Below are 15,043 nucleotides of genomic sequence, written 5' to 3'. Positions count from 1 at the left end.
TGAAGGAATTCTAACCAGGAGAAGTTTCAGCTGGTTGCAATCTGCAGTCCTCACAGCAAGATGCCATGAAATCCCCCTAAATCTTCCACACTGTTCCTTTAAATCTCTTTCATAGACAGTGTTGGGGTTACAGCAATAAATTACATTTTGGCAGTAATGAAGTAATGTAACACATTACCAACAGGATTTTGGGTAATGTCATTATGTTAACAGTGTCACGTACTGTAGTACCACCTGAAATAAAAAATTATTTTTTTTTTTTTCATGTTTCATTTTTTCACAGTGATCCGCACAGCTCCACTTCTGCAAGTGTGCCACCAGAAAATATATCCCCTGTAGTTTGTTGTGTGTCATCTTGACACTATACGCAACAAGAAGGATGCCGTCTGTGATGGGCACATCTGGGTCATGCCGTAGCCTACTGTGCATTATCATGTTCACTGTGTTTCCATTAATATACCTGCATCGTCTACAACATATGCCATTCTGCTTTTGCATCCTAAGGCTGCTAGAGAGTAGCGGGGATAAAGAGCTGGCCCCCGGTTTGTTTTTTCCTCATCCCAGTGATCGGCACACCTGGGTGATGTTAGTATATGTTTCATGTGTTTCCAGTCACCTCCTGTCCTTTTGCATAACTCTCTCTCCGGTGCTGTTGTAGCTGGATGGCGCACCAGGAACCAGCAAGTATGTCTTCCCGCTCCGGTGTTTTAAATTGTGCTTGTCATAGCGACTTAATCGCACGCCATTCCGTTTGTTTTGCTAACCTCAGTATTTGTTTATTGTGTTTCATATCTTAGGCAAACAATTATTTATCCATATCTCAAAATTATCAGATTTTGATCCTCTGCCTGACACACCCTATGCCCAAAGCTGTTCATATATCTAAAATGGTCTAGGTTATTTAATTGTTCTGTATCATCATGCTATTATTAATATAAGCAGATGAATTTAATACCACTGTATGTGAATATGTAAATGGGTCAGACCTGTGCAGTTCTGGATTTGAAATGAACTGTAATAAATAAGCATCTGTACTTTGATTACCTGCTGTGACACAACATGACCCTTAAACATTTAAAATGCTTGTTAGTTCTCCTGAGGTCATTTTGGTCAGAGTAACGAAAAAGAAGCATAATAAGTAACTTATTACTCTACACAGAGATTAATATTGTAAAGTACCTTTTTACTTTCAAACAAAGGTAACTAGTAATATGTAATACATTACGTTTTGAGAGTAACCTGCTCAACACTAATCATAGACTATTGATTATCTGCTGTAATCAATCATTTATTTAAAGAAGTATTCAGAAATGAAAGTTACTAAAATTCATAAGCACAGTAGATGGCCAAATGATGGTAAAAAAAACCAAAACAATTATACCACATTAAAAAAATGTACCGTTTCTGATTTTTTTCTTGCCGCTGTTTGTTTTCATGATCTGTAACTCGCACAGACTCTTCATATACTATTATTCTCTAAGTCCTCCACAGACTGAACCATACATAGCACCTTATCTGCCCAAAAGCAAGTGAGTACATGAGAGGTGAGGTGGAGACTTAAATCACCTGCCACTCGAGAAGCCAATCTCCCCTCCCCTCCTTCTACAATTCCGGCTCTCACCCACTTTCCATTATTTCTGAGCCAAAATGAAATTTCAGTGAACCATTCAGAATAGAAAGGAGGAAATAAAATCTGTTCCAAGAAGCGACGGCAGTGTCTGCAGTCTTTCTACCTAATGACTCTTTGCAAAACGTGACTGTCTTTATGAAAAAATAAGGTCCTGTGCTTTTTCTCTGATTGCTTTCCTTCTTCCCTCCATTCTTTGGGTACGAACGCTCTTGTTATGGACGTGGTGTTTCAACCATGACAATGTTAGGTCGTAGTGCTGTATCGCAGCCGTGGTGGTTGGGCAGGATTTGGCCAAGGACAGACAACAGCCGGACACTATCAGAGGGGCTGATGTCCTCTGGTTCATAACCTTGGCTCATATCCGCTGCTGCTTCCCACTAACTGAATTGGCGCAGAAGCGGGGCTTTTCCGTGATGTGATCTGTGTGTAGCAGCAGCAACATTATCATGAGTGGAGAAAACATCAAAACGACATCAGAATTATTCAGATATTATCTATCTTTGGTTTGTTCTTTAGCCTTAATGTACATTAAATACTCTAAGAGCTTGTTCTGCAAAGCTTTTTGGTATTTCATGTCTGTTCTTTAGATTGAAAGCAAATTATCAGTTAATAATGTGCATGTAAAAGAATCCTTGTGACCATCTCGACTTAAGGAATTTCTTTGTGTAACTTTGGCAGCCAATTGGCAGCGAATTCCATTTTAATCCCAGGTTGCTTAACTTCAGTTTGGCATATGCTCTCCGACAAAGATCTTAATTCAGTGGAAAATCATTTAATTACTTTGGCTTCCCAGCAAATCCGCCATCAGGAGTACAGTCTTGTCTTCCCTCAGTAAACCAAGGGTGAAGAGTTTGTGTTATTATTAGCCGGCGTTGGCAATCAATCTGTAGATCTCAGACTCTTCAGATGAGAAAAGCGCTGGTCAAGGTCTTGGCCATGCAGACAATTAGGGAGGAAAACCATGCGAGAGAGAGCACGAGGCAGCTGTAAATCTTCACCACAGCCAAGTTTATGACAGTGGAGGATAATGCATGTCTAGAATGAGGGTGAGGGGATTAATTTGGCTGTTTCTTGTAGCTCTGGGGGCTTAGACCAGGCAGCCCTTCCTCAGCGAGACTCCCACCACATGGCCTTGGGATTCTCTGGTCCTGATTGTAGCTGGAGTGGAAGCTTCATTAATGGATGACTCATTGTTTGGTGTCTGGCCTCACATGGAGCTTTCAGAGAGAATGGACCATCACCAGCACATGAAGGATGGTTAATTTATTCAAGAACACTAACCCAGGCATTTATAGTGTAGGTTTGTGGAGCCAAGTAAAATCTGAAGTCCTGAGTGTTCTGACTTGAATCTGACATAAACCTCAAGCCTGCAGCTCTGATAGTCAGTGGTGCATGAAGTACCTAAAAGCCACACTTGAGTAAAAGTATGGATATCGTACCAGAAAACAGCTTTGGTTCAGGTTAAAGTCACCTATTTAAAAGTCTTAACGTATGCGATATTTACTGTAAGTATCAAAACTAATTTTATGATGTTCAATGTACCTAAGTATTTAAAGGAAAAGTACAAGTAAATGCTGTCAATACAAAAGTAAGTGGTCAGAATACTGAGGAGTATAGCGTTAATAACTTCTTAACATGTACACCACCTTAAAAATGTAATCTACATTACACTTAAAGGGGAACTAATGTTTTTTTCAACCTGGGCCCTATTCTCCGATCTACGTTTGTCTAAATGAGTGATAGGATGTTCAATATTTGACATTTCTCCAGTATGAAGCTCGGGCGCATGCGCTATATTAAATAATAGGGCACGCAGACAGCCTCAAACAACGTCAAAATACGTCCACTAAAAGTACATTTTTTTCGGCTCGGATTTTTAGTACAGTCATCCAACAACATAACGGAAAGGAGAAATGAACGTCTGTGTTTTCCTTTAGCTGGATTCGGACATGTTCCTCTGCCTGTTGCAATTTTAGTATATGTGCTACCAGAGTAACACTGCTCCCTCTCTCCTCGTCCGCTCTTCAGTTTCAATGAGTTCTGCATCTGTGTACGTCCGTGTACTCCAAATAAATACGGGCAGTCATCAAATTCAAATGGCTCATCCAGATCCAGTTGGTCAAAACTGGGTAGAAATTCAGCCATGACTACTCCAAACAGAGTAACTCCTCACGTTTGGGAAGGTCACTCCAGCGGTTACTTCCTGCAACAGCTCAAATCTCGCGAGACATGAGATTTCATTGCCAGGCTTTCACTCTTTGAGGGAATGTTTTGACTTGCCACAACCAACATGTCATTTGACATGACATTTTTACCCGATTTTGACCAACTGGATCGCCCGTATTTATTTGAACACGGAGTACACGGACGTACACGGACGCAGAGCTCATCTGTGGTTAATACAAGCTTAAGTGACTTTCACGTTTTGTTCTACAACAAAATACATCAGTAAATACCCCACTTGTGAATTTTAGCGAAGGGTCAAGTTTTATTAGTAAAATTTAAACCTGAAACCATTTTGTTAATGGAAGTTTGGATAAAAAGTCTTGCCTTGGAAAATAACTAAAATAAAGGGGAGATTCAAATCTACATGGTGTGATAACCGTCAACTTTTATAATACGGTATAACTTGAAACTGCTCACAGAAAAACATCATCCCTGGAGCTCTATTGAGTAATTTAGAATCATAATTTTCATTAATATCGCCAAGTCAGCATGAAGGAATTGATAAACATCAGGTTTGTGTTAATTAAACCATAATCCACTGATGATCCCTCAGTCAGCCCTGAGCAGGTAAACAGAGGACTGAGAGGTGAGCTCACCGTCCTCCTGCTGCCAACAGTGAGTGAAACTGAGGAAGACGACGCTGCTGGGTGCAGACTAATGACTGTTGAATATACAACTTCAAACTTTGGCTGCTGTTGTGTTGCTCTGCCTCGTCTGTCCGTGGTCTGTCAGTGTCCTTTTTTGGCGCAGCAATATTATCAGTTAATGTGCTTTTCCCTTCATGAGAAATTTAATGTGTGGCGTGCATGAACTGTGCCATGAGAGCGTGTGAAGAGTGTCAGTTTCGTAAGTTGGCGGCTGTTCCAAGCTATGTACATATACACATGGTATTTCAATCCTTGCCCTCTATGGGTTATGCTTAAATGTTTTAATAATAATCATGTTTAATCACATCCATGATGAGCATTGATGAGCACCACTGACAAGAGATCTTTTTTTAATGCGGTCTTTACCCCATTGACTGTTTCCTGTCACGCCCTGGTGCACACAGCGCTGCACCTCGAGGCCACTCTCTGTTACTATTGGCCAAGACGCGTGTGATTACCCCCAACCCCGATCCATACAGATGTCGATTCCCTCGATTGGCTCCACTCTTAGCGTTAAGTATCAACCTCCCTCCGCACTGCTCTTGCCCCGAGGGTTAATGACACATCCTCGGAGGCCTCCTCCAGCCGCTGGTCCAAAATTCATGCTCCTCATCCCATCCAGATCCACAGCTGTCTCCATAGCAACAGGCATGTGTTTTGTGTACATACCGCGGTCAGGGGAGTGGAGGGTGTTTTAGGGGAAAGAGGAAATGAATCACCGTGGGGAAATACAGGTCACTGTCCCCACAGGGTCAAAGGTGAACAGAGACTGGGGAACCCACTCATTCCTTGTAAAACGACCCCCATTCTCTCTCAACCACTCAGCCTGTGTCTGTCAGCTTACTCCCCAGCTATGATTAGAAACCATAACCTCATGCTTCACTGTCACACTGTGTCTACATTCATTTTGCGAGGGGAGCTAAATGACCTGTTTGTCGGACTGAGACTTCAGCTGCCCCAGGTACCCCTCAGCTCTGGGACCGTGGGGACTTGGGGGTCTAATCACCTCTTACAGGCTGATTAACAAGGCCCCTCATCTTCCTGTGGCATGTCAATCAGGCCGGTGTTGTGGACTTACTTTGGACACACAACGATTCCGTGGCTTTGATGCCACCTCCGCTCCGGGCCTGGTTAGGGTCAACGCTGATGACTTCTTTGATGTTTTGTACGAGGCGAAAATGTCAGCATCAATGACGGCATTATGGGACACTAACTGCTTAACACACGGTCCTAAAGGGATAAGTGGTGTAACTAATTAGCACTCTGTCTGTATGCTGTGACCGGAGGCGTTATGTTTTTGGTTTGTCCGTCCATCTGTCCCATTCTCGTGAATGTGCTATGTCAACAACAGTCACAGGAAATTTCTTTAAATGTGGCAAAAACATCCACATGGACTCAACAATAAGCCGACTAGATTTTGGTGGTCAAATGTCAAGGTGGCTGTGACCTTGTGTTTGTCGAGGGATTTTTTTTCCAGACATGGCAGAAATGTCCACTTTGAGTCAAAGAAGAACTGATGAGATTTTGGTGGTCATAAGTCAAGGTCACTGTGACCTTGTGTCCGTCTCATTCTTGTGAATGCGTTATCTCTAGAACGCCGTAAGGGAATTTCTTCAAATTTGGCACAAACGTTTATTTGGGCTCAACAATGAACTGATTAGATTTTGGTGGTCAAATGTAAAAGGTCAAAGTCACTGACCTTGTCTGTCTTATTCTCGTGAACTTGATATCTCAAGAAGGCCTTGAGGGAATTTCTTCAGATGTGGCAAAAACATCTACTTGGACTCAACAAGAAAGTAATAGATTTTGGCAGTCAAAGGTCAAACTGTGACCTGATTAGAACTGATTAGATTTTAGTGGTCACAGGTAAAAGGTCAAGGTCACTGTGACCTTGTCTGTTTTACACTCGTGAGTGTGATATTTCAAGAATCCTTTTAGGAAATTTCTCTAAATGTGGCAAAAGCATCCACATGGGCTCAGTAATAAGCTGATGAGAAGTTGGTGGTCAAAGGTCAAGGTCACTGTGACCTTGCGTCTGTCTAATTCTGGTGAACTTGATATCTCAAGAACACCATGAGGGATTTTTTTTTCAAAAGTGGCATAAACGTCCACTTGGACTCAAGGATGAAATGATTGATTTTGGTGGTCTAAGGTCAAGGTGACTTTGACTTTGTGTCCGTCTCATTCAAGTGTACATGATATCTCAAGAACACTTCAAGGGAATTTTTCGAATTTGGCACAGACATCCCGTTTTGGTGGGTGTCCACCTAAAAACTGTGGATTTAAGATGTGACTGAAGCATCCATGTTTTCACAGACATGGATATAAACTATAGCTGCAACTTGACTGGTTCATGGAAGCAAACAACTACGAGGTGGTAATGTTCTATTTAGAGTTTCTTTTCATAGGTATTCTTCTTCTTTTTTGCACTGGGGTTTCGCCAAGACTTTCCAGGCAATTTGTCCTTTATCTCACTGTTTGGCATTCCTTAACTCCTTCATTGATTTCGGGACACTGCTGCATTTTTTTGAAAAATGAGGGCCGGATCTGGAGATTTCAGATAAATTCCCTGCCCATTCTGCGGCTAAAGAACTGCCAATGAGTTCCAGCAGTGACCTCATAAATAAGGCCATTACAGCAATCAAAGTGAAGTATAAAATAGGTGGATTTGGGTTTGAAGAAACGCTGGGGCAGGAAGCCTTTCATTAAGGACACAAATGAATCTTTGGTATGGGAGACTTCTGCACGGCCCAAGTGATCCCCAGACGATGGTAAATCAATCTGAATATCCGCTGGTGTCATCACACAGTTAATGGTTATGAAAGAGCCCTGTGAGAAAAGGAGCTAAACTTTTTCTTCCCTTTTTCTCTCCGAGCCACAGTTGAACCTCTTTACTTCTCCGGTCACCGTTTGAAAACAGGAGGGTTTTGATAGAAGACACACATGGCATTGAGAAGGAGAAAAAATACCTCTTACCATCTGTCATTTCTACTCTCATCTTGTCAGAGCAATATTTATTGTCTTTAACCATAAGCACCCTTGCTTTAAACCCCTTTCCAGTGACCTCATCGTCTGTTACAGGCCTGTCATGCAAATCATTGTTATACGGCCCAAAAAATGGCAGCAATAACTCATCCTTACAAACCTAAAACAGCACTCCTCTGTCTTCCCTTCCACTGCACACCTGAACTTCATTGATACTGGGATTTTGGACTGGTGGAGATGAATATTACATCACTTTTTGAGATAAACCCTTTTCAAAGGAGCTAATAAATCTGAATGGGGTCACAGGAGGATTGATGCCTCTGAGGATGAAAGAATCATAAGTCTGAGCAGTTACTTTCTCTGAAACAGAATACGTTTCACCTGTACTTCACCACATACTTGCTCTACTTGATATATATGGATTCATATTTTCAATTTAACAACGCCCTTCAGAATATTGAACCTTATCTTCTAAGAATTACATTTATACACAACTGGGTTGTGTTATATATGCTTTGGGGGTCATTTTGAGGCCCGGTTTACATATTAGAGGTTCTTTCTCAAAGCAGAACTTTGTTATTACAGTAATTTAGCACAGAGTTCTGCATCAGATCGGGTACCTGCACAGAAGGTGATTCCCAGGTGATGTTTTGTGATAATTTTATCTCTGGTTTTGGTTCTGGGTGGGGGAAAAAAAGCAACAACCGGAATCAGATCGCAGTTGCTGGATCATAAAATATTTAAAAAAAAAAAAAAAATGTTAATTATAATTTAATTTATTATTTTAATATTTTAATTCTCAAACAAACAAAGCATTCTGTGGACAAGCAAGAAGTCAACCAGTATTACCGCAAGAATGTTACTGGAAGAGTAGGCTGCTTGAAAACAGTAGTAAACACCGATGTGATGCTGAACATTGCATTTGTGTACTGTAATAATTACTGTTGCTTACGCCATCGTCATTGGGTCCACACTCTTTCTTTCCATGAGACCATTTTTTTAGCTTTTACAGCCACCTCATGTTCTTTCACACCCTGCAGCAGAAAGCCTCTTCTTTCCCCAGTGTGATGCACTTTCTTTTGAAGAATTCAAAGATCCCATATTTTGCTCATTTTCAGGTTCATACTTGGATTTGGGGTTTCTACTGTAACATGTCGACATGCTTTAATGTCTCCCTGAATATACCTGTATTCACCCTCTGTCTGAAACGCACCATTTTAGCACCTCTCTCTTTAAGCCCCCTTTGCAAAAACAGCCAGTCACATCGTATTGTTCGGTGTTTCTGGGTCTTCCAAATCTCACTCTCAGCATCTCTACACCTCTGGGGAATGAGTTTAACGGCACTGTGGTGGCAGTGTCTGCTTATACATAGTTGTGACACCACAATTTTACGAAAGTCGTGGCATCTCGTTTGACTGTCCCTGTGGTCTCTCAGTGAAGAATTGTAGAGATGTCTGTACAGACAAACCTGCTCAGCCTGTCTGTGATTGAAGGCGTCCATGTTGAACTGAAAGGCTACACATGCACAGTCTGCACTTGGTTTCAAGAAATCATGAGGTGCATGACCAAGCACCTTGAGAACTTTCAGAGCCTTTGCGCCCGTTGCAAAGATGCGTTGACGTCATTTTTTGGCGTCCAAACCTTGCACCTGGGACACCACAGTGAACATATACCTAGCTTTACTTGGAGATAAGGGACGTATAACAAACAATGGTATGTTAGAGGAGATAATAGTGTCCAACTTTGTGGCAACACTTTGAGGAAGGCCCTTTCCTATGTCAGGATGACAGTGCTCCTGTGCACAAGGTTAGGTCTGTAAAAGAATTAGTTTCTGAGTTTTGTGTAGACGTACTGTGACTGGCCTGCACAGAGACTTTTGGGATGAATCAAAGCACTAGCTGTGAGATGGACCTTAATTAATGTTCTTGTGGCTGAATGGGAGCTAATCGTCGCAGCCATGTTCAAAAATCGTGTCGAAAGCCTTCCCAGAAGAGTGGACGCTGTTCTGCCAGTGACACTCCAGACTTTATTCAGGTGTCTTCATACATTTGGCAAAGTACAGTACCATGATAAGAAGCTTCTTATGTATCCTTTTTGTATGAGACAGCTCTGTGAAACTTCCTACCTTGAAATGCCACCAAATAAGATGCAGGGACTCTTTATCCCACTTTCCATCCACCTATCACCTTCACTCCTACTTCCTCTCTCTCTCTCTGTCTCCCTCCTTTGTTTGGAGCCCTTCACCTGTATTCGTCCCCTCCGTTTCTCCCATCCGCTTCCTCTCCTAACACCTCTGCAGCCTCTCTTTTCTCTTGTACCTGTCATGCATGTTAGGGCTCTAAGGGATGAGAGAAGAAGAAAGGGTCTCTAGGCCCCGAGCTTGAAAAGACTCGGGGAAGCAGAGGAGGGGAGGGGGGGGAGGAAGAGCAGGCGACCAATAACTCCCTCTGAACATCTTAAACTTCTGGCTGGGCTTTCAAGTTCTGCCTGTCTCATATCCCCACCAATCTCTGCCAATCCCACAGGCCTGCCATGGACTCAGTGAACGGTGAAAACATACTTCTCTTCCCTCCTCTCACTTCTTTTAAACTTCCTCCATTCCTTTGTGCCCGGCGTTTATTCCCTCTTTACACTCGCCAGCTATTGTACTAAAACCGTCTGTACTCATTCCTCATTAAAAGGTGGGAGGTGAGGGTGCGTAGAAGTGTGTGTGATTGTGTGTGAACATACTTTTTGAAGTGTGCTTTCCACGGTTGTGTGTTTGAACGTGCTCTTGTCAGTCATTCTTCCATTTTCCATTCCTCCTGTCCTGAACTAATTTTCAGGAAACTAGACTTTGGAGAGGATTACTTCTGGTTGCCAGATATTTATGTCAGACTATGAGCATGAGGTGGGAGGGTCCCGAACTTTGGATCGGCTGTCAATCTCCCCGAGCCACCACCGCATGAGACATCTCTTGGCTCTCCTCCTCCACCACCGGATAAGGTTCTGTTAATAAAATTCACATTGACACCCACACTGAAGACAGACATGCACAAATGGTAGCATGAATGTAGACTTGTTGCCACAGTACCACAGTGTTGACACTTCCAGGGTTTAAGTCCAGATAAAGTAAAATCGGTGATCTCTTTCTAAACACATTTTACATGTTAGAAAATACTTGCTGAAAATGTGAAAAGACTGGGAACTGTGTAGGACTAGATTGTAGAGTTAGAATCCTTTTCCACCATTTTCTATGTCCAGGATTTTTTGGGCGAGCCTAAAAGCTTGCTCAATGATGCACTGGAGCCAGCTTTTAACGTAAGTTATAAAACTCTCCAACAGCGAGTCTATGCATAAAATGTGTTTGGGTTTTATTTTCCTACATTATGAAGAACTTAAAATTGTACTAAGCTCTATTTTTCTCCAGAGTTATAAAAAGTTTCAGCAGTTTCTCTTTCTGCTGCAGAGAGGGAAGTGAGTTCCTCCACCTTGATGGAGGGTGCTTAATTCAGCTGTGAAGGTGACCACAAGAAGAGTGACACGCCGCAACAGAGTGGGAGAGGGTATGGTCTGGTTTTGGAAAGGCCCTGTGTATGCTGCTGGGTTAGCTGCTAAGAGGCTGTTCCTGCAGAGTGGCTCGTTCTTCAGCTTGTGGGGTTTATGAGTGCTTTGTGCTATTGGGTTAGCTGCTAACAACAGTCTGATGCTGCACAGCGGCTTGTTCTCCAGCTCGGGGGTCGAATATGTTACTGTGCTACACGCTTAGCTCTTAACGAAAGTCCGTGGCTTTGTGTCAGCCAACTCGATCTTCATTTCAGCCGTTCCAGCAGACACGCCCCCAGCGTCTAAGAGCAGAAAATCTTGCTCATTTGAATTATTCAAATGTGGCTGGGTGGTTAATAACACATTTTTCTGTGGTGTGACAAACTCATGACACATATTTATCCTTGCTTTCCCCAGACTTGAAGGTTTATTCCCACTGAATCCAAAATATATGCACATATATGTTACTTGTCTTCAAAGGTACTGACCTGAGATGGGGCATTTGGGCATTTCAGTGAGTATCTTTCACTCCAGGGTTAAAAGCTCCCACACATCACACAGTGTAACCCTTCTCTGCAGCATTGACAGCTGCATGGCTGTTTTAAGTTGCCGCTGTTTTTACACATCAGTAATTAAATTACATGAGATGCATCCACAGTCTGAGATTCTGACAGACTGTAATCAGCCTCCTAAAGGTGTACCATGCTGGAACTGTTGGTTGCTGTTGCCAGCGAAGGTGAAAGCCAACCCCAGCTTGGCATTATGCCTCACTATATTTGTCTTTTCCGGCGCTGTGTCTGCAATTTTTGTAACTTCCTCTTGAATGCATGCTGCTTATGGTCTGGCACCTGTTCGCTACCTGTTTATAAAGTCTCGACCTCACCTGCGTGCTGGGCCCAGGAACGTCCCTGACACAGCCAAATAAGAAGAAAATAAAAAAGGTATAGGCAGAGGACAGAGTGTACATTCATAAGATGCTATTTCCACCATTGCATTAACCCATTCTTTCAATTCTGAGGCCTTTGTTGTCTTCCAATGTCTTAGAATAACTCGACAGACAGTCATTAGACCCACAATAACAACAGAAAATGCACACTTGGAGATGTTTGGTATTTCTACCGGCCCCCAGTAAACACAACTTTGGGCTTAAAGGGATTTCTGAACCAAACCAACAACTTGAAATTTCTAATACTGTAATCCAGTGTGGTCTGACCAAACTACATTCAGTGCAGGAGCCTCATTATATTAATCTTTAAATGAGTATTTCAATTCAATTCAATTTTATTTATAAAGCCCAATATCACAAATCACAATTTGCCTCACAGGGCTTTACAGCATACGACATCCCTCTGTCCTTAAGACCCTCACAGCGGATAAGGAAAAACTCCCCAAAAAAACCCCTTTAACGGGGGAAAAAAAAACGGTAGAAACCTCAGGAAGAGCAACTGAGGAGGGATCCCTCTTCCAGGACGGACAGACGTGCAATAGATGTCGTACAGAACAGAGACAAAAAAAGAACCTTTACTTGCTCAGAATGTAAATCAACAGTGTTGTAAAAATAAACATACAAGACATTGTTTTGACATAATTAAATTACAGACAGACATCATAGGACACGGAGGAGCATACATGGACATTTATCTTTTCACTAGAGAATTTTACTGCCAAAACACAGTAGAATAATATATTATGGTGAGAATGACTAAGATTCAGCTCGTCACTCAAGACTGCCACCTTCCCCACCCAGTCCACCGCCGAGCTAGACAGTCCTCCGTTGTCACGGAAACCCAGTGACACACAAGTGCAAAGGTTTACTGCTGGCCTTCTTTCTTCTCTCCCTCTGATGAGCCCGAGCTGCTGCTGCTGCTGCTACTGTCCCGCTCTGCCGCCATCTTCTTGTAGGCCATTTCGAAGAGTTTAAGTGATGCCTGCTGCAGGTTGGTGGCTGCCTGTTTGATGTTGTCCCCTGTTTCTGATTCCTTGTTGGTCAGAAGATCTCGGACCTTTGAGATCTCCTCCTTCAGCTTGGTGCACTCATCAGCAGGAAGCTGGTCCTTGAATTCCTCCATCTTGGATTCTGTGTCATGGACGATGCCCTCAGCCATGTTGACGGCCTCCACACGGTCCTTTCTCCTCCTGTCCTCCTCTGCATACTTCTCAGCGTTCTTGACCAAGTATATGCTCTTAATGTCAGTTTTTCCCTGTAGTATTAAAACAGTATCAAATATTGACATTTTTCAGGGTGTCACATTGAAGTTAGAAATCTCGTTGTCATGACAACACTCTAAGATGCACAGACTCTTCTTTTCCTTTCTTCTTGGAGACGATGCAGACTGATGTTCACCTGGAAACAGGTTTCCCCTGACAAATGCTGCCTCACACAGTGTGACTCAAGGTAATAAGAACTAAATCACATTTCAGGGCAAAACCTCATAGGGCATCATTATGACTGTATTTCCCCTCGGAGACGCCAGGCGAGACAATTCAGATGGCCTCGGTGCCTATAAAACCTCCCTCACTGTTATTGGCTCTTCTCCTGATGGGGGCCGGGGTCAGAGTTCAAGTGTTGAGGGACCACTACTGTCCCCACAGGGAATGTTGGGTAATGGAATGGGAGATACAGGTCAAATGGAATGATTTGGGTGCAACCCCTGGCACCAGGTTAGATTCAAGCCACGCTGAAGATCTAATGCTCCATTTGGGACCTCAACCAGCAGCAATAATGGCCATTAAAAGTCCATCGAGTGACAAAGAGAGCTGTAAATCTAATCCCATATCGGGCCGCGCACATATGTTGGCTGTAATTCGGTTACACTTAAATAACCTGATGTCTCATTGTATTTTCTCAGCAATTATTCAGCCCCATCACCTGTCTGAGAGAAACCATTTGAAAAGAGAAGAAAAGATTTATCTGGAGCTGTGCTAATAAATACTCAGGATTAAACGAGATATTTACCTCTGCCCTCTGTGGTGTTTGTTTGCCTCTTTCAAGCATGAAAAATTGAGTATAAGCCAAAGCTTATTCCAGCATCAAAGGTGTACACACACTCTGAGTCCTTGCTTAGATCTGACAGCATCAGCAGCATCACTGCAGTGGGTATGTTTTAACTCCAGCAGGGCAGACTGCCATCAAAGATATGCTGCTGTGTGTGTGTGTGTGTGTGTGTGTGTGTGTGTGTGTGTGTGTAGGTATTTGTGAATATGCTTGCATGCTAAACTCTTTAAATGTGTGTGTGTGCAGATAATATTACACACAGTGGAGGCAGTGGAGTGTGAGTGTATGTATATTTATTGGCAAAGTTTGAATACGTTATGTAACTTGATCTGTACTGTATGTTAGGTTGTGATAATATGTAATGACACACGAGTCAATGTACACTTCATCATCACCATCATTTATTTGATGTGTACTTTGATCTTTTAGATCAAGGTGGCGGGGTTTATGACCTATCCACTACGGTGGAATTTATTCTTCTGCCTCGAATTGACACCATACCTCAGTGTAGGCTCTGCGTAGACAAGTGCCCTACACTGTAGCCTAATGTGCACCTTCCCAGAAATGTAACCGCAGTGACGCAAACCTCCTGATTGTTATTGTAAGCTGAAACCATTTCCCTCAGTGGAAACAAAGCTTTTATTTACTTTAATCTCACAGATAAGAAACAATAAACTGTGAAGACAATAAAGCCTCCACAAAAATAGCATTTTAAGTCTTGTGTGTGATTTATTCTGTCTTCATATGAATAGAGGAAAACCCTGCTAGTAGCTCGGACAATTTATGCAAAGCAAAATGTCATAGGCTTATGCTAATAACGTTAGCATGATTTATTTACGGGGAAAATGTGTGATAGTTGCTTTGTCAGTGAACCTTGTGAGCTGTAGTGAAGTGGAATTTTGTAACGTTACCTTTGTTAAATGTTGCTGTTTTTTCCTGGCTTCATATGAGCAGAGGAATATTTTGCTAGCTGCTAGGCTAATTTAAACAGTGTAAAATGCCATAGGCTTGTGCTAATAATGTTAGCATGTTATA

The 15,043-nt window shown here is 42.4% G+C and overlaps 2 protein-coding genes across 2 annotated transcripts in view; one reads left to right on the top strand and one right to left on the bottom strand.

Moving 5' to 3' along the window:
• Nucleotides 1-15,043, top strand: part of rpl38 (ribosomal protein L38) — a 1,062,689-nt gene that overhangs the window by 58,168 nt on the left and 989,478 nt on the right. The gene's annotated exons all lie outside the window — the stretch shown is intronic.
• Nucleotides 12,518-13,247, bottom strand: LOC125881285 (stress-70 protein, mitochondrial-like). The gene has a single exon (XM_049564372.1). It carries the CDS (start codon nucleotides 13,245-13,247, stop codon nucleotides 12,825-12,827), a length of 423 nt encoding a protein of 140 aa, XP_049420329.1. The 3' UTR covers nucleotides 12,518-12,824.

Source organism: Epinephelus fuscoguttatus, linkage group LG20 (genome assembly GCF_011397635.1).
Source record: "Epinephelus fuscoguttatus linkage group LG20, E.fuscoguttatus.final_Chr_v1".
NCBI classification, from domain to species: domain Eukaryota; kingdom Metazoa; phylum Chordata; class Actinopteri; order Perciformes; family Serranidae; genus Epinephelus; species Epinephelus fuscoguttatus.
This window is presented reverse-complemented; position numbering and strand designations above follow the sequence as displayed.